The sequence below is a fragment of the Tinamus guttatus genome, unplaced genomic scaffold (assembly GCF_059628265.1).
Source record: "Tinamus guttatus ecotype Peru unplaced genomic scaffold, ASM5962826v1 Tinamus_guttatus_pri_ptg000423l, whole genome shotgun sequence".
NCBI lineage: Eukaryota > Metazoa > Chordata > Aves > Tinamiformes > Tinamidae > Tinamus > Tinamus guttatus.
Genome location: NW_028288957.1, coordinates 3,551,822 through 3,575,745, shown reverse-complemented (window position 1 = coordinate 3,575,745; position 23,924 = coordinate 3,551,822). Strand labels below are relative to the sequence as shown.

At 52.1% G+C, this 23,924-nt stretch overlaps 3 protein-coding genes across 3 annotated transcripts; 2 read left to right on the top strand and 1 right to left on the bottom strand.

Annotated features, from left to right (window-relative positions):
• Positions 1-1,090: 1,090 nt before the first annotated feature.
• MBOAT4 (membrane bound ghrelin O-acyltransferase MBOAT4) lies at positions 1,091-2,782 on the bottom strand. Its single transcript, XM_010215835.2, has 3 exons — positions 2,664-2,782; positions 2,119-2,334; positions 1,091-2,000 (listed from the first exon to the last, which is right to left on the bottom strand). Exons 1-3 carry the CDS (start codon positions 2,780-2,782, stop codon positions 1,091-1,093), a joined length of 1,245 nt encoding a protein of 414 aa, XP_010214137.2.
• Positions 2,783-7,198: 4,416 nt separating this feature from the next.
• LOC148593273 (interferon-inducible GTPase 5-like) lies at positions 7,199-8,503 on the top strand. Its single transcript, XM_088531511.1, has one exon. The coding sequence runs from the start codon at positions 7,199-7,201 to the stop codon at positions 8,501-8,503; it is 1,305 nt and encodes a 434-aa protein (XP_088387637.1).
• A 5,093-nt stretch (positions 8,504-13,596) lies between these two features.
• On the top strand, positions 13,597-14,806 carry LOC148593272 (interferon-inducible GTPase 5-like). The gene is made up of 2 exons (XM_088531510.1): positions 13,597-14,535; positions 14,771-14,806. The coding sequence occupies exons 1-2, from the start codon at positions 13,597-13,599 to the stop codon at positions 14,804-14,806; spliced, it is 975 nt and encodes a 324-aa protein (XP_088387636.1).
• Positions 14,807-23,924: the final 9,118 nt, after the last annotated feature.

Sequence of the window (23,924 nt, the reverse complement as noted above, 5' to 3'; positions counted from 1 at the left end):
CTGTAAAATTTTTTAATTCTACTCCCCCCCTTTTTTCTTTTTTTTTTTTTTCTTTTTCTTTTTTTTTTTTTTGACACTGTGAATCTTCTCCAGGCTTCTCACCTGGATCTTTATCTGTTGGGCTGAGATTGCTGCTGCTGCTGCTGAGAGGGAATGTGGTGCCTTGGCAGGGCACCCATTTCTGATGAGTTTCCCCCCGATCCCCGCAGGCAGGAAGCCTTGCACGTTGCTGCCTGCTGAAAAAATGCAGGACGGCTCCAACTGTGGTCGTCAGGGACTTTTTGTTCCCCTCTGCTGGCTTTATTGCATCTGGCTACTGTGTCTGCTCCCCTCCAACACAGGCATGAATCAGGGGCCTCCTGGCTGGTGAGGTCTGTTCCGTGGGCCATCCTGGAGACATTGCTGTCAAAAGCCTGGCCCTGTGGTCTTGCATGGACTGTGGGAGTGATTGAGCAGCTGAAAGGAGCCCAATATGTTTGGCATAGATGGGATCAAGAAATGACTGGATTCGTTGGCGAAGATGTGGGGAGCAAGTCGGAGGCACGTCTACAGGACAGCGCCCCAGGATGCAGGGAGAGATGGGGCACTGGCAGTGCAAACCCAGTGCTGGCTGTCCACAGGGAGATGGTTTATTTGAGGAAAGAGGCTTGCAAGGCTTGGAACCAAGGATGTGGCCAGACATCCCACTAGTCCACACAAAACGCACATGTTGGGATGCGCTTTGCATGCTAAGTTTCAGCTTAGTGAAAACCACTGGCCTTGATGCAGACAGTGTATTGGGGAGGGTTTAGCATTTAAAAGTCAAGGCCCCAGGAGCTGGACACAGCTGCTGACTGGTGCACTCACTGCACAGATGAGTTTGCGGGGCAGTGGGTGCCACATGTTTTCTCACCTGGGGTGTGAATGAGACAACTACAGGGTAGTTGGTGCTGTTGGGAGCGGTGCTGTGACCGCTCCTGCCCTGCTCTAGAGCCACCCCGGGTCCCCGTTCCCTCCCCGTCTGCATGGTGCTGTCACAGGACAGCCCTCTTACCCTGTGTGCTAGGTGTGACGTGGCCCAGCTGGCAGCACAAGGCAGCTAAGGACATGGTCAGCTCTGCTTAGCTCTCCTGGCGAGCAGCAGCAGCAATGCGAGGCTGTAGCTGACGGGAAGGATGCTGCTGCAGGAAGCCCAGAGCCGGTGGAGCTCGGAGAAGCTCTCGGTCTCTACGGCCACCAGGACGTAGGAGATGATGAGCTGGGTGAAGAGCCAGGTCGCACCATAGTAGAGGAGCTCAGCACCACGGGAGGCAACCTGGGCACGGAGGAAGGGATGGATGCGGTAGTCGGCCTCCACCATGATGGCCCAGCACAGGAATCCAAAGAGCTGCCCAGCCTGGAGGCCGTGCCACCAGGCAGAGAAGGCGAAGGTGGTGAGGAGCGGCCAGGCCGGGCAGCGCTCGAAGATGAGCCTCCTCAGCCAGCGCGATGTGCTCTTGTTCCAGGTCCGAGCAAAGACCGACACGCGGTTGGTGCTCTCCAGTGCCCACAGGTCGCTGCCCGAGAGGTCACCCTGGCCTTCCTCCGGCCCGAGGCCGGCGGCCTCCAGGAGGGCCTCATCCAGCATCCACTGCGAATAGTAGGCCAGCTTGAAGAGCAGGGCTTGTGCCCACACGCTGCTCACACAGCCGAGGCCAGTGCAGCCCCACACGGTGGCCAAGCGACCCTGCAGTGCCATGCGTAATGCCTGCAGAGCCAACGCACAGAGGCATCTCCAGCCAGCAGTCCCCAGCAGGCGGTGGGAAGCGAGCGGGAATTCGATCTGGGCCCGAAACCTCCTGAAGGAGCACAGGGGACCTCCTAGGAGGGCTGGGAAAAAGAGCAAGTAGCTACAGAGAGGCAGTGCTCGCTGCAGAACGCCCCGGCCAGGCTGGAGTGTGACGGTGCCCTCATGGACATCCAGGGACACAGATGTGACTTTCTGGGTCAACAGCATGAGGGCAGAGAGGACAACAGCTGACCTGGAAGGAAAACAGACAGGAGCTGCAAGCTTGCTGGGCTCAGGGGCTCTCCACCCTCCTGGAACACCTGGGAGGGCTCCAGGCTCTCCGAGGGCAGTGGGAGAAGGGACGGACATACCTAGTATCTTGTGGGTTCAGCACCTGGCTCCGCAGGCCCAGGTGGCAGAGTGTCAGCCAGGACATCTGGAGGCTGAAGGCCCAGCTGTGCACACGCGCCGGGCTGACGAAGAGGAGGATGAGCACAGAGGCAGCTGCGGGGATGAAGAGCAGCACGGCGTAGCCACCCGCGGACGCGCTGGCAAGGAGGCATCCTCCAGCGAGCAGGGAGGCGTACCTGGAAGGTAAGGGATGCCCTCTGGCTGCCCGTTAGGAGAAATGGGTCTTCAAAGTCCTGCTCCAGCCAGGCCCAGCAGCCTCCCTGATGCCCCAGTGGTTCCTCCCTTAGCTGTCCATGGGGCCAAGAGGCCACTGGGGCAGTTGTGGCTACAGGTCCCATTCTCTGCCTTGTTCTCTTGCCCATGGTGATACCCCCAACAGCACAGGAGGGGCAGACAAGGCTGTTCTGGGGCCCCAAACTGGCCCCACATGTCCTGCTGCACCTCTGTCCACCTGCTCCGAGAGCCACGAGCGACCAGCCCGGCCGCAGAGGCAACGGCCACATACCGGGCACTCAAAGAGAGGCGCCGCGACGCACAGAGGTGGTGGAAGAGAGCGGCGAAGGGCAGAGCCGCCAGCTGGTACGAGGCCACGGGGCAAAGGACGAGCGGGTTTGCCCAGCGCATGGAGCCACTTGCTTCTCTGATGTCCTCCGGTGCCGGGAGAAAGGACCGCACCGTGCGCCGCGCCGGCTCCTCTTTATACGCGGCAGGGCTGCACCGCCAACGGCCAAATAAAAACAGAGTGGGGCCAAGGAAACGGAGGCATCTGCAGCGAGGGCAGCAGAGCGTTTGCGTGCGTCAGGGCTGGCCCTATGGAGCACCAAGGGTTTCCGTGCAGGTGGAGAAAGAATTTAGGCTTGGTGTTTGCTTGAGCCATTGCCATGGAGAGCGTGTGAGCCACCAAGATAAGAGCCCTGTTGGGCTGCCAGGTGCATCGGGGTAGGAGAAATAAGGCTTTCCCCTTCCAGAGATGAATGCCTCAGAATACTTAGTTTTATGATCATCAAAAAAGAAATCTCAATTCTAAAACTAGATGAAGGCTGACATTTCATTTCTGCACTTTTCTACTCTTTAACAGCTTGTTAAAACCAGGAAGGTTTTTTTTGGTTTGTTTGTTTGTTTTTTCATGAGATTAAGTGACTCTGTGGACTGGCGGAAGTAGCAATATTTGAGCATTTAAATTTTCATTTAATGCTGAACCCCCAAGTCTATCTCAATTTTGCAAGAAAACTGCTCCTCCTAGAGACCAAAGGATTCAGCTGTGCAAATTCTGCATTTAAATGGCGAGAATGAGCTGGGGCTGTTTCTGAATTACCCTGCTGCATTGGCTGTCCCTGGGTTCACATATTGCCTCTGGACGTGGTCAGTACAGAGCATGCTTAAGATGCAAAATGCTGATTACTCCTTGGATTTCTGAATCCCTTGGAGTTTTTCCTATGCTGATGGTATCTGTGGGACCAAAACCCCAAGGAAAAAAAAATAAAAAAAGACTTGCTGCTGCAGAGAACCTGGCTCTTTGTTTGTGCAGAGTGTGTTTTAAGAACAGGCCATTAAGTGTTTGCAGTGTCTATGTGATAGCACTGGAGAGAAGCTTCTTCCATGCCAATTTGGGCATGTGTGGCATGCAGCAGCATCCTGGTTTCCATCCATCCTGCCGGACCCATGGAGGCCAGCATTGACTTTGCAAAGCAAATCAAATATTTTTCAAGACCTCTGCAATAACTGTTTGAGCAATTCACTGCCATGGTGCTGCAAAAATGCCCTTGCTTTTCTGGAAGCCGAAAGGATTTTCCCTGGCAGCGCGTGCTGGAAATTTTGAACATTGTGCAGTCCTCTTGTTCTACACCATTAGATAGGGGAGCACAAGAGAGAACTTTAACTGCTTCATTTCTATGTACCACACAAAGGAGGACTGGCATCTCGAGGCTTTCTAGTTGCTTTCTTAGTGGAATACCGTACCATTCTGGGGACATTTTTGCTTGCCTACTGTAATGCAGTCCGCACTGATTTGCTGCAAGACACTTTGCAAAGTGAAGGGTGTAAGTCAAAAACAAACAAACAAGCAAAAAGGTACTTTAAAGAAAAAAGAAATCAGACTCTAGAGAAAAGTGCATAAACATTAAAATAGGAAACTTTGTGACTTTGGGAAAGCCATTCAGTTTATGTGGCGTTTCCCATCTATCAACAAGGATGGTATCTAGTGCCTCCTTGTGGTACTAGAAAGTAGAGTCCATTAGAAACCTTGGGATTATTTGGGATTGCTGCCTTTGGTGGATGGCCCTTTTCCCCCCGGGTAAAAGTCTGGTTGCTTCTCCACAGTAGCAGAGGGTCCCTGGAGGTCTCATGGAGGTCTGAGAAGGTCATTTGTGCCCTATGATAAAGTAGCTTTGAGGCAGGTCCCACTGGCTAATTGGCTAATGAGGCAGGTCCCACTGATTAATTGACTGGCTCTAGACCTCCATGGATGTCAGAGGAACATCGACAGGGCCTAAGGTAGAAGCTAGGGGAATAAGATATAATTCAAAAGCTTGCCTTTGTTTCGGGTAAAGCCCACATGTTTTGGGGTAAAGCCCACATGTCCAGCCTCATTGAGCAGCCTGTCTCACTGAACAAATAGCTTGGTCTTGATGCTGAGCTGGACTTGGCTGCTGAGCAGGAGCCTCAGACCCACTGCAAGAGGAAATGGAGGTGGGTGGTGATCCAGACTCCATGCTGCTGATGAGGCCATTTGTTGACCATTAGTCTTCTACATAAAGGTGGGCTGAAATTGTGTATATGGTGTTTCCTATGCCGTATATAAACACACTTTGTGAAATGGCGACTAAATTTTGCCTTGAAAACTTCTGTTTCCTGTGTTCCTTGGTGAGGTGTGCCTGAACACAGAAGAGAAAAGAAAAAAAAAAAAAAAGGTTGCTCATGAAACAGATGTGGAGGTGATGAACCGAGGGGTATCTGGTGCGATGAGACTCACTGTGGAATGATTGTGAAGCATTGCAATGGCTGCTTAGTTTCAAACTAATCACAACGACAAAGTCCACACTCATGGTCCTGGGCGCTACACAAGCTTGGTGGCTCATGCGAGATTTTTCTCTTTGCAACAGTCCAGGACAGGCATGGCTTGAGTGTTTGAGTTTTCTGGGAATGCAGTAAGCATGGTGGTGCTTTCTAGGAGTACATCACTCCAATCTGGATGCTGCTTTTGTACAGTGCAATGTATGACTAACTTGACTTCAGTAAAAGGTGGGTGCAAAGCATATAAAAGAAATCTTTGAAAAATATCATGCTAAGATAGATGGTAATTCTGGCTCTACTTGTTTTCTAGGGCGGGAACTGCGTCCTTGTAGAAACATGCTCTCCTAGACACTGGTCAGAGACTCTGAGTGTTGCCCAGAGGCTACTAAGTCTGGAAGGATATGTTTCCTTCACAGGATCTCAGGTGTTTGCTGCACCTGGGCATTCCTGTTAAGGATGATCGAGTGTCATCATTGTTACAAGTCCCAGAAGATGAGGACTCAGCCACTGTCACAGAAGGGATTGTCCAGGGACTGTCCGAGCCATGAGGAGGAAAGTCCCACTGGCGGTTTGCCTAGAGCCTCCTTAAAAGCAAACCCAGCCCTCTTGGCTGAATGTCAAACTGGGCGTAACTTTGAAACTCAAGCGGAAGAGGAAAGGGGGAGCACAGAACTTGTGCTGGCAGCAGGAGCCTTCTGCTGCTCCTCAGCTGCTGCCCGAAGGTGTGAGAGCCCCTTGGACGCCCTGTGCCAGAGCCAGGTACTGCTGCTGAGGTGTGAGGGAGCGAGGGCTGAGTCCTCGGGGCAGGAGAGGGAGTTTTCCTGTGTTTGTGAGGGGAAGGAGAGCAGAATGCCGGTGTCCATGGGACTGGGGTTGTTGGGAATGGCCGGTGCAGATGATCACACAGGAGAAAGGACTTTAGTGCCCTCCCACTCCTGCCTGTCCACTCTTTGCTATGACCTTGTGGTCTTGCTTTCTGTGGGTCTCCTTGGAGAGCATGTGTCTCCTGCAGGGAATGCCTGTGATTCGAGCAAGGTGTTTTATTAGTCCTACCCTGCAGAGCTCCTTTCCAGCAGAAGGTCACCCCCAGCCTGTCCTGGTGCATGGGGTTTATGTCTCCCTAGGTGCAGGCCCCTGCACTTGCCCATGTTGAACTTCATGAGGTTCTTCTCTGCCCACCCTGGTTCCAGCCTCTCTGGTACCTTTGTAGGGCAGCAGAGCCCTCTGAGGCATCAGCCACTCCTCCCAGTTTAGTATCATCAGCAAAATTGCTGAGGAGGCACTCTGTGCTTTCATCCACAGTATTGTTGAGTAAGTCGAATAAGGCTGGACCCCGTGCTGACCCATGGGGGACCATGCTAGCTGCAGGCCTCCGAATAGGCACTGCACCACTGATCACAACCCTCTGAGCTCAGCTAGTTCTCGGTCCATCTCCCTGTCCACTCAACTAACCCACACTTCCTGAGCAGGCCTAGGGGATTTTATGGGAAGACGTTGTCGAAAGCCTTGCTGAAGTCAAGGGAGACAACATGCACTGCTCTCCCCTCATATATCCAGCCACTCGTGGCAATGCAGAAGCCTTCCAGACTGGCTAAGCATGATTCCCCCTTGATGAATCCATGCTCACTACCCCTCACCACCACCTTTTCCTCCACATGCTTAGAGGTGACATCCAAGATGAGTTGTTTCATCACTTTTTCTAAGATGGGCTGCACACAAAATACTTCTGCTACTTCCCCAGCCCATCCCTGCTAGGTTCTCTCTTCTCCACCAGCACAGCCAGTTTGCCCAGGCTCCCCAGGGCCCCTTCTGCCTCCTAGTCTCAGAGACCTTCTTCACAGCCCAGGCTTGCCTGGGGTTTACCATGGCTGGAAGCGAGGACTGGGGATGATGGAGAGGTCCATTTGGTGACCACCCTCTGCCTGTGGCTCAAGCCTTGTGCTGATTTCCTCTTTCTGCTGCTGCAAACTGAAACTGAAAGCTTGTGCTCTTCTTCCAGATTGACTGCAATTCTCCGAGGCACCTAATATGGCCGATGCAAACGCAGGCTTGGAGCGGGAGGCACTTCCCCACGTTTCTGAAGAAGACATGAATGAGATAAAGACTGCAATAGAGAAAGGAGACCTCACAGCAGCAGCTGCAAAGGCACAGGAGATCCTGGCTAATGAGGAAAAGATCCAGCTCCACATCGCTGTAACAGGGGACTCAGGCTCTGGGAAATCTTCTTTCATCAATGCTGTGCGTGACCTGGAGGACCATGAGGAGGGTGCAGCAGCAATTGGAGTGACGCAGACTACATATAAGTGCACCCCTTATCTTCACCCTGATTACTCCAATGTGATATTCTGGGACCTGCCTGGCATTGGGACTCCCAATTTCAAACCAGACATGTACTTTAAGAAGGTGAATTTCAACCGCTATGACTTCTTCATCATCATCTCCTCCAGGCGCTTCTCATACAATGATGCCATTCTTGCAAAGGCCATTCAGGCTCAGGGGAAGCGTTTCTACTTTGTGCGCTCCAAGGTGGATCAGGACGTGAGCAATGAGCGAAGATTCTACGATGAGGAGGGAGTCCTAAAGGCTAAAGGGAAAGAAGCTACTGGGAGCCGGCCACAGCAGTATGATGAGAGGGCAATCCTGTATAAGATCAGGCAGGACTGTGAAAAGAACCTGGAACATCTGGGCATACGGTCCCCTCGAGTCTTTCTTGTCTGCAGGGATGCGTTTAGCTTCAAGTTCGACGGTCCCACACTGTTGCAAACCTTCCTGGAGGAGCTGCCAAGTGAGAAGAAATTCACCTTCCTACGGACCCTGGCCCACCCTTCTAAGGAAGTGCTGAGGAAGAAGAAGGAGATGCTGATGAAGCGAGTCTGGCTGAAAAGCCTTGTGTCATGTGGAGCATCCGTTGAACCCACCAAGTGGCTCTCTGTAGCTGTTGATTCTACAATCCTGGTGACATCCCTTCAAGAGTACTGCCGGGTCTTTGGCCTGGCTGAGGAATCCCTGCAGAAACTAGCAAGGCAGGTGAACAAGCCTGTGGAGGAGCTGAAGGCTGTCATAAAGTCACCCCTGCTTGATGAAATATCCCGGGATCTTGTAATTAAGCTGTTGAGCAAGAGCTTTGATGTCGCTGCGACATACGTTCCACATTTGATCAAGTTCTTGCCAAAAGAGTTGCAGGTGATAGGCCATCTGTTGTCTGCAGGTATTGCTTTCTTCACCATGTTCTTTCTTTTGAGGAAATTTATCTCTGATGCTGCTGATGCCGCTGAATGTGTTTTGCTGAAGGCTTTAGAGGAGAAGATTCAAAAAAGCCACATGGGGATCTGAGCAGAAACTCTGCAAGGATTTGCCAGAACATAGTGTCCCTTCCTCAGCGCAGCCCTTTCCCTTCCCACAGCCCAGCCAGGCTGAACCCTGCTCATACTCTTACTCCCCTTCAACCTCACCGACACCTGTATGTCCTCATTTTCTGCACATATTTTAGTACCTGTGCTTGGGACTTTCCCCTCTCAGAGTTCTTCCTTGTAGATAGGATTAGAATTGCTGTTCGCAGAGGGCTTGTGTGTTCAGCCCGCTGAGGACATGGGCAGGTTTCCCCTATAATTCCCCTTTGGAATGTGTTGCAAAGGCTGTTCCTGGCTCTCACACATGCCTGGAGCTCCCAGCAAAGCAGGGGGGCATGGGAGCAGGAGGAGGGCAAAGGGAGGCTCTTCCCTTCCCCAGCAGAAATGCGCTCCAAAAGGACTGTGCGGCCTGGAGGTCCTTCTGGTGACTCTCACCCTTACTCCGGCCAAGGCAGAGCGGAGCTCTCTCTGCAGGAGGGCCTGCAGCTCTCTCAGGCCTCTGAGCCCATCTCTTTCGTATTGCCCAAGCCCTGCCTGCAACAGAAAGCGAAAGAAGAAAACCTGCAGGAGGGAAAACATGTAAACAGGAGTGCTGGGTGTGTTTACCCTGGTGGACTTTGCTTTTGTCCCCTGGGGTGAGGTTTGTGTCTAAGGGTGCATGGGCTGTCGCCTGCTTCTGAATCACAGAGTCACAGAGTGACTGAGGCTGGAAGGAACCTTGGGAGTTCCCAACCTCCCTGCTCGAGCAGGGTCAGCTGGAGCACCTTGCACAGGATCACATCCGGGCGGGATTTCAGTACCTACTGGAAAGGAGACTCTACAACATCTCTGGGCAACTTGTTCCAGTGCTCTGTCACCCTCACAATAAAGAAGCTATTCCTCACATTAAGATGGAAATTCCTGTGTTCCAGTTGGTAGCCATAACCTCTTGTCGTGTCACTGGCCACCACTGAAGAGAGTCTAGCCCCATCCTCTTGACACCCTCCCTTAAGGGGGTGGGTGTCGCACTGATATAAACACTGAGACACGCTGAGAAAGACTGTGGTGACACAGGCGACCGCCACAGAAACACGCGGCCAGCCAGGTCTGCAGCTGCGGGCAGTACCTGGACCTCTCCGTGTTACTGGGGAGCAGCAAAGCCAACCCCTGCCTTAGTGTGAGCAGGTTGACGAACTGCTTAGCCTGGTGGTGGAGCGGAAGGAGGGGGTCGAAAGGCTGCGGAGCATCGGGGAATGCGAGAAAGAAACAGTCTGGTGGGGCCGCGCTCTGCAGCCATCCCAGGAAGGGCACCCAGAGAACCCCAAATGGATCTGAGGATCCCCTGCCCTCCTGCCATAGGGCGGAGGGGGCAGAATTAACAGTATTAAGAGATGAACAGGAATGGAAACGGATCCCTGTTTGAGGTGGCGGGAGATCCCTTTCCAGGCCCGCCTCAGCCCCCGAGGTGACCACATTCAGCAGGTACGAAGCCCTGGAACTTGAGGGCCAGACAAATGAGGTCACGGATCCAGGTCCTTCTAGGGGTTGTCTGGGGCGAGACCATCCCATCCATGCCTTAAGGCCGCCCCCACTAAGGAGAAAAGGAGCAGGTGGAAGAAGCAGCGAGTGATGGTCGTGGGAGACTCCCTGCTGCAGGGCACAGAGGCACCAACCTGCAGAGCCGATCCCTTGTTCAGAGGGGTCTGTTGCCCTCCAGGGGTTCGAATAAGGGATGTCACAGAGAGACTGCCAAGGCTTGTCCAGGCGTCGGACTATTATCCCCTGTTACTGTTTCATGTGGGCACTAATGACGCCATGGGGAAACGCAGCAGTGTCAAATGAGATTTCTGAGCCCTAGGGACGGCAGTCAAGGTTCTGGGAGCCCGGGTTGTGTTCTCCCCTATCCTCCAATGAGGGGAATGGGTATGAGGAAGAAAAGGCGCATATTTCAGGTAAGCAGCTGGCTGCGCTGCCGGTCTTAGCAACAGGGTTTTGGTTTCTATGACCTTGGGACACTGAAGACCAGCAGCTACTGGGGAATGATGAGAGCCACCTCAGCAAGAGGGACACACATGTCTTTGCCAAAAGGTTGGCCAGCCTAGTTAGGAGGGCTTTAAAGTAAGCAAGAAGGGGGAAGGCGAGTGTTACCTGGACAGAAAAGTCAGTGTGACACAGCCAGAGTCAGGTGTCCAGCGGGAGCGTGGACATGGGGAAGCAAATATAAGATATGGTTATAGAGGGTCCTCTTTCACCCCTCCCAGGAAGCCTGCAGGCTCGATTCCTTCTCTGAAGTGTTGGTACACCAATGCACGCAGCACGGGGAATAACCAGGAGGAACTGGAGATCTGTGTGCGGTCCCGGTATCATGACTCATCGCAATTACGGAGTCATGGTGGGACAGCTCACATGACTGGAGCGCTGCCATGAAAGGCTGAGTGCTCTTTAGGAAGGACAGGCTGGGAAGCTGAGGTGGTGGAGCTGCTCTTCATGTGAGAGAGCAACAGGAACGCATGGAACTTGGGGATGGATGATGAGCGAGCTGAGAGCTCATGGGTAAGCATTAGAGGGCAGGCCAACATGGGACACACTGTGGTGGGTGTTTGCTACAAGCCACCTGATCGGGGTGAGGAGGTTGAGGCGGCCTCCTGCAGACAGCTGGAAGTAGCCTCACAGTCACAGGCCCTGTTTCTCATGGGAGGCTCCAACGACCCTGACATCAACTGAATAGACAACACAGCCAGGCACAAAAATTCCTGGAGGTTTCTGCAGAGCATTGGTGATAACTTTTTAACACAGACTGTGGAGGAGCCAACAAGGAGAGGGGGGCTACTGGACTGGGTACTAAGAAATAGAGAGGGACTTGTTAGAGATGTGAAGGTGGGGGCTAGCCTTCGCTGCAGTGACAATGAGCTGGCTGAGTTTAGGATCCAATGAGGAGGAAGCAGGGCGGTAAGTAGCCTTGCAGCTATGGACTCCAGGAGGGCCAACTTTACCCTCTTCAGAGACCTACTCGGAAGAATCCCAAAGGCTCCAGAAGGAAGGGGGGGACCAAGAGACCTGGTCAGTATTCAAGCAGCACTTTTTACACGCTCCAGATCGGTGCATCCCTGTGAGCAAGAAGTCAGCTGGGTTGGGCAGGAGACCTGCGTGGATGAGCAAGGAGCTCCTAGCAAAACTCAGACAGAGGAAGGCAGTATGCAGAATGTGGAAAAAAAGACAGGCCCTGTGGGAGGAATATAGGAATGTTGTCAGGGAATGCAGGGATGCAACAAGGAAAACTAAGGTGCTTGGGACTTTTGGAGCCGTGTGGTCTCTGAGAATACCCTGACTATCTCCGGCTCATCTCATATGCTCTGACTTTCTCACGCTACTCCTTTAGGTGACAACACAACTTTTCTGTCCGGATCGAAGCCTCTGACACAGTTGATGGAAGAACTCCCAACAACCGTGTGGCAATGTGCTCTAAGGTGCGGAATGACAGTATCAGAGGAGGAGTACGCTCTGATGATTGGGAATGATGGTGCCTTCTTGCACCCTGCTGCACAAACTGCCTTATCTAGAGGTTATTCAGCCTCGGACAGACTGCGTATCCATCCAGGAACCTCAGGTAGTTGCTGTCCTGGGGCCTCCTGTTAAGGATGCTCTGGTGCCAGTGACCCTACTAGGCCATGCAGATGAGAAGGACTCGTGCAACCTTACAGGAGAGATGGGCCAGGGACTGTCCAAGGACAGCTCTACAGGGGAGGAAAGTCCTACTGGTGGTTTGCCTGGAGCCTCCTTAAAGGGAAACCCAGCCCTTTCCTGCACCTCAAACTGGGCGGAACTTTGAAACACAAGCGGAAGAGGAAAGGGGGAGCACAGAGCTTGTGCTGGCAGCAGGAGCCTTCTGCTGCTCCTCAGCTGCTGTCCGCAGGTGTGAGAGCCCCTTGGACCCCCTGTCCCGGAGCCAGGTACTGCTGCTGAGGTGTGAGGGAGCGAGGCCTGGGCTGCGTCCTTGGGGCAGGAGAGGGAGTTTTCCTGTGTTTGTGAGGGGAAGGAGAGCAGAATGCCGGTGTCCATGGGACTGGGGCTGTTGGCAATGGCCGGTGCAGATGATCACACAGGAGAAAGGACTTCAGTGCCCTCCCACTCCCGCCTGTCCGCTTCTTGCTGTGACCCTGAAGGTCTTGCTTTCTATGGTCTTCAGTGTCCTTGGAGGACACGTGTGTCCTTGCAAGGACCTCCTGTGATTCCAGCAGGACATCTGTTAGATCCCATCTGGGCTCTAATCTGGCGCCCTGTGGTGAGAGGTGTCCTCAGCTTCTCCTGTGTTGGAAACAAGTCCAGCCTACATGAGGGCTGGGGCTGCTTGGAGGTGTCTGAGTGTGAGGAGAGCAGGACGCGGTGCCCAGAGGAGGTCAGGCCAGTTGTCGTGGCCATTCCTGCTGTGTTGTGCTTGGTCCTGGTCGGAAACACCGACAGAGCTCTTCCCTGCTCCCTGGGCTCCCTGGTGGTCGGAGAATTGCTCCCACCCTGGCACAGTTTTTTTGGGCTTCTCCATGCCCCAGCCCTGAGTCACTGGCTTTCGGATTTGTTCTTGCTGTTGCTGCCGCTCCCTGGCTGCTCCTTTTGCTCCCTGCAGGAAACTTTGCGCTTCCAGAGGACCATTGTTTCTTTAGATACAACCTGTCCATGTGCTCTCCTGGCGGCACAGGAGAACTGTGCCATTGTCTTGGATCAGTGCTTTCCCACATGCTCCCCTGGGGCAAAAGGAGGGTTAAGATCCACAAGCTTTACCTCGCAGAGCCCGTGCTAGCCGCTCCGCCAGCTGGTTACCAGGGCACGAAGCACTTTGGCTTCCTGCACGGTCGCTCCAGGGACTCTGCTAATGGGTCTCTGGGGCTGCAAGAGGCTGAGGTGGGGACAGGTCGCTTGGGTGCCCTGGCTCTGTCTGTGGCTCAGCCTTGTGCTCAGTTCCTCATTCTGCTGCTGCAAAACGAAAGTGAAAGATTGTGCTCTTCTTCCAGGCTCTCTGCACCCACACTCGCTGCAGATAAAATGGCCAGTGCTGACGCAGACTTGGAAAGAGAGTTCCTTCCCCACATTTCTGAAGAAGACATGGATGAGATAAAGGCTGCAGCTGAGAAAGGAGACCTCGCAGCAGCAGCTGCAAAGGCACAGGAGATCCTGGCTAATGAGGAAAAGATCCAGCTCCACATCGCTGTAACAGGGGACTCGGGCTCTGGGAAATCTTCTTTCATCAATGCTGTGCGTGACCTGGAGGACCATGAGGAGGGTGCAGCAGCAATCGGAGTGACGGAGACAACGATGGAGTGCACCCCTTATCCTCACCCTGATTGCTCCAATGTGATATTCTGGGACCTGCCTGGCATTGGGACTCCTAATTTCACAGCAGACACCTACCTTCAGAAGGTGAATTTCAACTGCTATGACTTCTTCATCATCATCTCCGCCGGCCGCTTCTCACACAATGATGCCATGCTTGCAAAGGCCGTTCAGGCTCAGGGGAAGCGTTTCTACTTTGTGCGCTCCAAGGTGGATGTGGACGTGAGCAATGAGCGAAGATTCTACGATGAGGAGGGAGTCCTAAAGGCTAAAGGGAAAAAAGCTACTGGGAGTCGGCCACAGCAGTATGATGAGAGGGCAATCCTGTATAAGATCAGGCAGGATTGTGAAAAGAACCTGGAACGTCTGGGCATAAGTTTCCCTCGAGTCTTCATTGTCTGCAGGGATGATTTTAGATTCAAGTTTGATGGTCCTAGACTGTTGGAAACCTTCTTGGATGATCTCTCAAGTGAGAAGAAACTCACCTTCCTACGGACCCTGGCCAACACTTCTAAGGAGGTGCTGAGGAAGAAGAAGAAGGAGCTGATGAAGCAAGTCTGGCTGAAAAGCCTTGCATCGGCTGGAGCTGCTGCTCTTCCCGTTCCTGGTCTCTCTACGGCTGTTGATATTGCAATTCTGGTGAGATCCCTTCAAGAGTACTGCCGGGTCTTTGGTCTGGCTGAGGAATCCCTGCAGAAACTAGCAAAGCAGGTAAACAAGCCTGTGCAGGAGCTGAAGGCTGTCATAAATTCCCCCCTGCTCAATGAAATATCCAAGGATCTTGTAATTAAGCTGTTGACCAAGAGCATTGGGGGCGCTGTGCAATATCCTCTGCTTCTCATCAAAGTAATTCCCATAATTGGGCCAGTGATAGGCTCCTTGGTTTCTGCAGGAATTGCTTTCCCCAGCACATTCTTTATGTTGAAGAATTTTCTCTCTGGTGCAGCTGATGATGCTGAACGTGTTCTGCAGAAGGCTGTAGAGGGGAGGACTTGGAAGAGCCAGATTTAAACCCTCACACAGTTTCTCTGATGTCTGCAGTGCTGCATGAATCAGTGCTATGCTCAAAATCTAAGGGGTATCACTGGAGTCTTTTCCAGGGCATTCATTTTACCAGAGGGGTTGATGTTGATAACTGGTAGTAGACACCATGAAATGCATAGCTGCCGCATGAGGAAGACAAATGACTTAAAAGGAAAAAGATGTACCTCTTGTTTCTTTTTGCCCTGCTCTCCATTTCCTGTCCATGAAGCTTGATGATGATGATGCTTTGCAGCTTTCTTATGCAGCAGCATTCGTTTGGTGGGGTTGAAATAAAATGACTTACCAACAAATACGTGTGCTGACAGTGCCTGCCTGAGAGCTGCCCTGCTATTGATGGGACACCATGGGGTAGGTGTCAGGGTGTGACGCGTCACGTGGACGCCTTTCCTGCAGAACCAACCGCAGTCCTGGAGGCTCGGGCTCTCTGCTGGTGCTGTGCTGCCCTCACGTGGGACTCCTTAGGAATAGCCCCAGTTTCAGTGTCAGCCTTCCCCAAGGTCAAGCCAGTTTCTCTGGCTATTGACAAGTGACAGCATCCCTAGGAGATGTGCAATGAGGTCCAAGTCTGTCCATGGAGGCAGAGTCAAGAGCTATAGCTCTCAGATAGATGGTCTGACCTCAAGCTGCATAAGAGACTCGTGTGTTATTTATGGGGGGACATTTGAGGTTACAGAGAATCTGGTGGTTCAGAGGGCTCACAAAAAGCCTCCTCAGGCTCTGCTGCTTTTAACCAAGCCAGGCCTCTTTTTGGAAAGAAACAAGGAAATCTTCAAAGCAGATGGCCAAGAGCAGTGGTCAGTCACTCCACACTTTCTTCCCCAAGCTTCATGGGCACCTGGCCCGTGCCCATCTCCTCTGACCTGTCTCCTGTGGTTGCAGTTTTTGGGTTGCTCACTCTGTTCTCTAATGCTTTGGCATGTTAAGGAGGACTTGTAAGTCTCCAACCACCCCCTAAGCTCCCATCCTACCATCTCCCAGCACCTGCTGGTACATACAATTTTTTGGAATTCTTTGGTTTATCCCTTCTTCTCATATGCAGCCCTCAACACGAGGTATACACAGGCTTTCTGGCCTATGTTTCCGGCTGCTCCACCAAGCGCTGCCCTGCCACTGACTAGTGAACAGGACACTCTGACTAGCGAAGGAAAGATCCACCTCTGGATTGCTGTAACCGGTGACTGAGCTCCAGAAAATCATCTTTCCTCAACGCTATTTGTGGCCTAGAGGAATTTGAGGAGGCTGCAGCTGAGATTGGTGCGATGGAGACAACGGTGGATTGCCTCCTTTGCAGAGTGCCTCCAGAATGCAGAGTTCTGGTGTCTGCAGATACAGCTTTCTGCAGAACATTCTTCCTTTTGAGGAAAGTTCTCCCTGCTGCTGCTGCTGCTGCTGCACATGTGCTGCAAATCCCTTTAGAAGGGAGGACTCAAAAGAGCCACTGGGGGATCTCAGTACCAACTGTGTGTCAGGAATGTGGGGAGCTCCCAGGGACAGAGGGTCGGAGAAACAAGACGCTCTGGGATGTAAATCCCAGAAGCCCAACCAGGTCTGGCCAGATGCATCCCCTGCCTTCAGTGCTGACTGACGCTCTGCCTGGCTGCCCCAGCAGCTGCCCTCGGCTTTCCCCAGAGCTGACTCCCCACTACCCGCAAATCATCCCCATCCTAGCTGGGCCGTGACTCGGTACTGCCTTGTTAGCTAAAGCCACGGGGTCCTCAGGGGCTGCGTGATGCTCTTGCCATGCACAGCTCTTCCCTCCCCTGGACACCCACCTTCCTCTACAACCCCCACGGCTCCACGCGGAGCAGGACTCTCTGCTCCTCGTGTACCCCATAGGTGTGATGGGGACAACCCATGACACAGAGAGCGCTCCTGGGTGCTGCTACAGAACCATGACAGCAATAAAATAATTATGCTTGGAACAATCAGCATGGAAGTCTCTTCTCCTAGTTTGCTGAGAGGCAAGTGCTCCTCTATTCTGCATGAAGGGGTGGAATGAAACTTGGACCAGAGCAGCAGCTCAGAACTTTGCCCTCATCAAGGCATCGGTGCTCCTGCTGCCACGTGGCAATTGCTTAGAGTTTCTGTAAGAGCAGGACTTCCTGGCACAGGGTGTCCTTCCCCTCTGCACTCATGATACAGTGCAAGCCCAGCCAATATGGAGGTCGTCCATGTGATTAACACAGCACAAGCCTTGTGCTGTATTCTCCATTCAGCTGCTGCCACTGGAAAGTGAAAGTGGTGCTCTTCTTCCCGGCTTCCCACCTGGCCTTTTCAGGCAAGGAAATTGATACCTCTTGCTCCACATCAGGCTGGGCTACATTTGAAATCCAGTCAGAGCAGCAGAGCAGGAGCACAGAGCTTGTGCTGGCAGCAGGAGCCTTCTGCTGCTCATCAGCTACTGCCCGCAGGTGTGAGAGCCCCTTGGACCCCCTGTGCGAGAGCCAGGTACTGCTGCTGAGGTGTGAGGGAGCGAGGGCTGGTCTGCGTCCTCAGGGCAGGAGAGGGAGTTTTCCTGTGTTTGTGAGGGGAAGGAGAGCAGAATGCCGGTGTCCATGGGACTGGGGGTGTTGGGAATGGCCGGTGCAGATGATCACACAGGAGAAAGGACTTTAGTGCCCTCCCACTCCCGCCTGTCCGTTTCTTGCTGTGACCCCGAAGGTCTTGCTTTCTATGGGTCTTCAGTGTCCTTGGAGGACACGTGTGTCCTTGCAGGGATCTCGTGTGATTCCAGCAGGACATCTGTTAGTTCCCATCTGGGCTCTAATCTGGCGCCCTGTGGTCAGAGGTGCCCCCAGCTTCTCCTGTGTTGGAAACAATTCTTGAAATGTTAGGAGATGGACCTTCGTAAATTGTGGGTTTAATATTAAGGCAGATAAACTGAAAATCTTTTGTATGTGAGAATGGCCAACTTTTGGAATGGCCTGGCCTCCCGAGGGGTCTTTGGACCCCGACGTAGTCTGAAAAGTATACTTTATCGTTATGGGAGATCCTGGCCACCCTGATCAGATTCCTTATATCGTTCCGTGGAATGATATCCTGAAAGAACCCCCCATTTGGCTACAAATGTGTATGGTAAAATGTGGAAATGGGCAGAAAGTACTAGCAATGAGTTTGGGGGAGAGAAGCCCCCCATTTCATCTGCACCATGCACACCCAGATTACCTGTCCTACAAGAACCACCCGAGGATCCGATTTTACCACCCTATAGCCCCCAAGAAGCACAAAGCCCCCCTGTGGTGCTGGATCAACCCGGTGGTCCTGTCCAGGATGACCCTCTATCTCCACCCACACCAGAAGGGGTCAAACTTATGGCCCGGTGGGAACTGGTGAAGCCATCTCTCCTGACTCCACCAGCTCCCTAGTATCAGTTTTACCGCTAAGGCAGGTCCCTGGAGGAAGTGGGAGTGCGCCCTTCTTCACCACGGACCTGTATAACTGGAAGCAACAAAACCCTCCCTTCTCAAAAAATTCTGGGAGCAGAGAGCACCTAAGGAACCTCGATACCCACAAATCCATGGGCCCTGATGGGATGCACCCCAGAGTGCTGCGGGAGCTGGCAGAGGTCATAGCTAAGCCGCTCTCCATCATCTTTGAAAGATCCTGGAGAACAGGGGAGGTGCCAGAAGACTGGAAGAAGGCCAATGTCACGTCAGTCTTCAAAAAAGGCAAGAAGGAGGACCCAGGCAACTACAGGCCAGTCAGCCTCACCTCTGTCCCCGGAAAAGTGATGGAACGGATCATACTGGCCGTTGTCTCCAGGCACATGGAGGACAAGAAGGTGCTCAAGAGTAGTCAGCATGGATTCCCCGAGGGGAATTCCTGCTTGACTAACCTGATAGCCTTCTATGATGAAATGACCGGCTGGATAGACGAGGGGAGAGCGGTGGATGTCGTCTATCTCGACTTCACCAAGGCTTTTGACACCGTCCCTCACAACATCCTCCTGGGCAAGCTCTGGAAGTGTGGGATAGATGAGTGGACAGTGAGGTGGATTAGGAACTGGCTGGATGGCAGGGCCCAGAGCGTGGTGATCAGCGGTGCAGAGTCTAGTTGGAGGCCTGTAGCTAGCGGGGTCCCCCAGGGGTCAGTCCTTGGTCCAGTCCTGTTCAATTTATTCATCAATGACCTGGATGAAGGCACAGAGTGCTCCCTCAGCAAGTTTGCTGATGACACAAAACTGGGAGGAGTAGCTGATACCCCAGAGGGCTGCGCTGCCATCCAGAGGGACCTGGACAGACTGGACAACTGGGCGGTGAAAAACCTCATGCAATTCAACAAGGCCAAGTGCAAGGTACTGCATCTGGGGAGGAATAACCCTAGACACCAGTATAGGCTGGGGACTGACCTTCTGGAGAGCAGCTCTGCGGAGAAAGACCTGGGTGTCATGGTGGATGATAAGTTGACCATGAGGCAGCAGGGTGCCCTCGTGGCCAAGAAGGCCAATGGGATCCTGGGGTGCATTAAGAAGAGCGTCTCCAGCAGGTCGAGGGAGGTGATCCTGCCCCTCTACTCAGCCCTGGTGAGGCCACATCTGGAGTATTGTGTCCAGTTCTGGGCTCCACAGTACAAGAGGGATGTGGAGCTGCTGGAGAGAGTCCAGCGCAGGGCTACAAGGATGATCAGGGGCCTGGAACATCTGCCCTACGAGGAGAGGCTGAGGGAGCTGGGCCTGTTCAGCCTGGAGAAGGGAAGGCTGAGAGGGGATCTGAGGAGTGTCTATAAGTACCTCAAGGGAGGGAGAGCAGAGGATGGTGCTGGTCTCTTTTCAGTGGTGGCCACTGACAGAACTAGAGGTAATGGCCACAAACTGAAGCACCAAAAGTTCCACAGGAATTTAAGGAAAAAATTTTTAACAGTGAAGGTGACAGAGCACTGGAACAGGCTGCTCAGACAGTTTGTGGAGTCTCCTTCTCTGGAGATCTTCAAAACCCTCTTGGATGCAGTCCTGTGCCACGTGCTCTAGGTGACCCTGCATGTGCAGGGGGGTTGGACTAGATGACCTCTAGAGGTCCCTTCCAACCCTAAGCATTCTATGATTCTATGATATCCCTTCTTAAATTTGTAATCTATAGTTATCAACCCACGTGGGAATGATTGTGAGCAGCTCCTCCATGCTCTATTTACATTGAAAGAGAGGGAGAGAATGTTAAGAGGAGCTAGAGAATCAATACCAGGTATAGAAGACCTGACCGAACATGGTCGTAGAAATGTTCAAGATGAACGTGCGCCTCTCCAATGGACGGAGTGGGATTACCATACAGTGGACGGGTGAAGGTCCACTGAGTTGTATCGGCAGTTTCTGATACAAGGGCTTCAAAAAACCCTACCAGCCAGAAAACCTACGAATTTGTCAATAGTAGCAGAAGTTAAACAGGGATCCTCTGAATCCCCCAATGCATTCTTGGAACGCCTGCTAGAGGCATATCGAATTTATACGCCTATCGATCCAGAGGGCCCTGCAAACCAAAAAGCTATAAATCTGGCCTTTGTGTCTCAATCAGCCTTAGGCATAAGAAAAAGGATCCAAAAACAAGACAGATTTGCAAGAAAAAATTTAGAACTGAACCAGTAGAAATTGCTCAGAAAAAAAATCACCAAGGCAACAATAGCGACAGTGGAAGCTCTACAAGCCACTCCACCCCGTCGTCCTCTAGATAGGAAGTTTCCCCAAGGAAGGGAAAGAGGAGATAATATGGGGAAGCCCGCCAGATGATCCGTTCTTGACCGAGATCAATGCACGATTTGTAAAAAGAGAGGACATTGGAAAAATGAGTGTCCTTACCGAAATGCGCCACCAAACTCACAAGAAATTCTATTTATGAAAGAAGAAAACAACTGACGGGTCGGGGCTCTGACAGCCCCAAGAACCCAGCGTAACTTTGGCGGTTCGGAGGCAACCTGTGTCATTCCTTATTGACACAGGAGCGTCACACTCAGTACTTAAAGAACCATTAGGCCTCCTGTCCCAAGAGACAACTAGGATACACCAGACAGATGGCAGCAGTTACATGAGAGACAGAGTCTGGTATGCAGTGGCCGCAGTGGTGCCTTACTGGAAGCTGTGTGGGCCTCCCGAGCAGTAGCCATTACCCACTGGCCAGCACACCAAAAGGGAAATAGTCAAAACAGGTGGCTCAACAGCCAGTAGGGCCACTACAAATCTTAACATTAATGGGGAGGATAAGCTGGGGCTGTTTCTGAATTACCCTGTTGCATTGGCTGTCCCTGGGTTCACATATTGCCTCTGGACGTGGTCAGTACAGAGCATGCTTAAGATGCAAAATGCTGATTACTCCTTGGATTTCTGAATCCCTTGGAGTTTTTCCTATGCTGATGGTATCTGTGGGACCAAAACCCCAAGGAAAAAAAATAAAAAAAGACTTGCTGCTGTAGAGAAGCTGGCTCTTTGTTTGTGCAGGGTATATTTTAAGAACAGGCCATTAAGTGTTTGCAGTGTCTATGTGATAGCACTGGAGAGAAGCTTCTTCCATGCCAATTTGGGCATGTGTAGCATGCAGCAGCATCCTGGTTTCCATCCATCCTGCCGGACCCATGGAGGCCAGCATTGACTTTGCAAAGCAAATCAAATATTTTTCAAGACCTCTGCAATACCTGTTTGAGCAATTCACTGCCATGGTACTGCAAAAATGCCCTTGCTTTTCTGGAAGCCGAAAGGATTTTCCCTGGCAGCGCGTGCTGGAAATTTTGAACATTGCGCGGTCCTCTTGTTTTACACCATTAGATAGGGGAGCACGAGGGAGAACTTTAACTGCTTCATTTCTATGTACCACACAAAGGAGGACTGGCATCTCAAGGCTTTCTGGTTGCCTTCTTAGTGGAATACTGTACCGTTCTGGGGACATTTTTGCTTGCCTACTGTAATGCAGTCCGCACTGATTTGCTGCAAGACACTTTGCAAAGTGAAGGGTGTAAGTCAAAAACAAACAAACAAGCAAAAAGGTACTTTAAAGAAAAAAGAAATCAGACTCTAGAGAAAAGTGCATAAACATTAAAATAGGAAACCTTATCTGCGACTTTGGGAAAGCCACTCGGTTTGTGTGGTGTTTCCCGTCTATCAATAAGGATGGTATCTAGTGCCTCCTTGTGGTACTAGAAAGTAGAGTCCATTAGAAACCTTGGGATTATTTGGGATTGCTGCCTTTGGTGGATGGCCCTTTTCCCCCCGGGTAAAAGTCTGGTTGCTTCTCCACAGTAGCAGAGGGTCCCTGGAGGTCTCATGGAGGTCTGAGCAGGCCATCTGTGCCCTATGATAAAGTAGCTTTGAGTCAGATCCCACTGGCTAATTGGCTAATGAGGCAGGTCCCACTCGTTAATTGACTGGCTCTAGACCTCCATGGATGTCAGAGGAACATCGACAGGGCCTGAGGTAGAAGCTAGGGGAATAAGATATAATTCAAAAGCTTGCCTTTGTTTCGGGTAAAGCCCACATGTTTTGGGGTAAAGCCCACATGTCCAGCCTCATTGAGCAGCCTGTCTCACTGAACAAATAGCTTGGTCTTGATGCTGAGCTGGACTTGGCTGCTGAGCAGGAGCCTCAGACCCACTGCAAGAGGAAATGGAGGTGGGTGGTGATCCAGACTCCATGCTGCTGAGGAGGCATTTGTTGACCATTAGTCTTCTACATAAAGGTGGGCTGAAATTGTGTATATGGTGTTTCCTATGCCATATATAAACACACTTTGTGAAATGGCGACTAAATTTTGCCTTGAAAACTTCTGTTTCCTGTGTTCCTTGGTGAGGTGTGCCTGAACACAGAAGAGAAAAGAAAAAAAAACCAAAAGGTTGCTCATGAAACAGATGTGGAGGTGATGAACCGAGGGGTATCTGGTGCGATGAGACTCACTGTGGAATGATTGTGAAGCATTGCAATGGCTGCTTAGTTTCAAACTAATCACAACGACAAAGTCCACACTCATGGTCCTGGGCGCTACACAAGCTTGGTGGCTCATGCGAGATTTTTCTCTTTGCAACAGTCCAGGACAGGCATGGCTTGAGTGTTTGAGTTTTCTGGGAATGCAGTAAGCATGGTGGTGCTTTCTAGGAGTACATCACTCCAATCTGGATGCTGCTTTTGTACAGTGCAATGTATGACTAACTTGACTTCAGTAAAAGGTGGGTGCAAAGCATATAAAAGAAATCTTTGAAAAATATCATGCTAAGATAGATGGTAATTCTGGCTCTACTTGTTTTCTAGGACGGGAACTGCGTCCTTGTAGAAACATGCTCTCCTAGACACTGGTCAGAGACTCTGAGTGTTGCCCAGAGGCTACTAAGTCTGGAAGGATATGTTTCCTTCACAGGATCTCAGGTGTTTGCTGCACCTGGGCACTCCTGTTAAGGATGATCGAGTGTCATCATTGTTACAAGTCCCAGAAGATGAGGACTCAGCCACTGTCACAGAAGGGATTGTCCAGGGACTGTCTGAGCCATGAGGAGGAAAGTCCCACTGGCAGTTTGCCTAGAGCCTCCTTAAAAGCAAACCCAGCCCTCTTGGCTGAATGTCAAACTGGGCGTAACTTTGAAACTCAAGCGGAAGAGGAAAGGGGGAGCACAGAGCTTGTGCTGGCAGCAGGAGCCTTCTGCTGCTCCTCAGCTGCTGCCCGCAGATGTGAGAGCCCCGTGGACCCCCTGTCCCGGAGCCAGGTACTGCTGCTGAGGTGTGAGGGAACGAGGGCTGGGCTGCATCCTCGGGGCAGGAGAGGGAGTTTTCCTGTGTTTGTGAGGGGAAGGAGAGCAGAATGCCGGTGTCCATGGGACTGGGGTTGTTGGGAATGGCTGGTGCAGATGATCACACAGGAGAAAGGACTTTAGTGCCCTCCCACTCCTGCCTGTCCACTCTTTGCTATGACCTTGTGGTCTTGCTTTCTGTGGGTCTCCTTGGAGAGACCCTTCCTTCTCCTGCAGGGAATGCCTGTGATTCCAGCAAGGTGTTTTATTAGTCCTATCCTGCAGAGCTCCTCTCCAGCAGAAGGTCACCCCCAGCCTGTCCTGGTGCATGGGGTTTATGCCTCCCTAGGTGCAGGCCCCTGCAC

Bases quoted from the DNA above. Each gene is read 5' to 3' on its own strand.
- MBOAT4 (XM_010215835.2), bottom strand. From the start codon at position 2,782: ATGCGCTGGGCAAACCCGCTCGTCCTTTGCCCCGTGGCCTCGTACCAG. The intron at 2,335-2,663 runs GTATGTGGCCGT...CTTACCTTCCAG, and splicing joins CGCCTCTCTTTGAGTGCCCG to GTACGCCTCCCTGCTCGCTG. The intron at 2,001-2,118 runs GTATGTCCGTCC...TTTTCCTTCCAG, and splicing joins CTGAACCCACAAGATACTAG to GTCAGCTGTTGTCCTCTCTG.
- LOC148593273 (XM_088531511.1), top strand. From the start codon at position 7,199: ATGGCCGATGCAAACGCAGGCTTGGAGCGGGAGGCACTTCCCCACGTT.
- LOC148593272 (XM_088531510.1), top strand. From the start codon at position 13,597: ATGGATGAGATAAAGGCTGCAGCTGAGAAAGGAGACCTCGCAGCAGCA. The intron at 14,536-14,770 runs GTAAACAAGCCT...TCTCTGGTGCAG, and splicing joins TGCAGAAACTAGCAAAGCAG to CTGATGATGCTGAACGTGTT.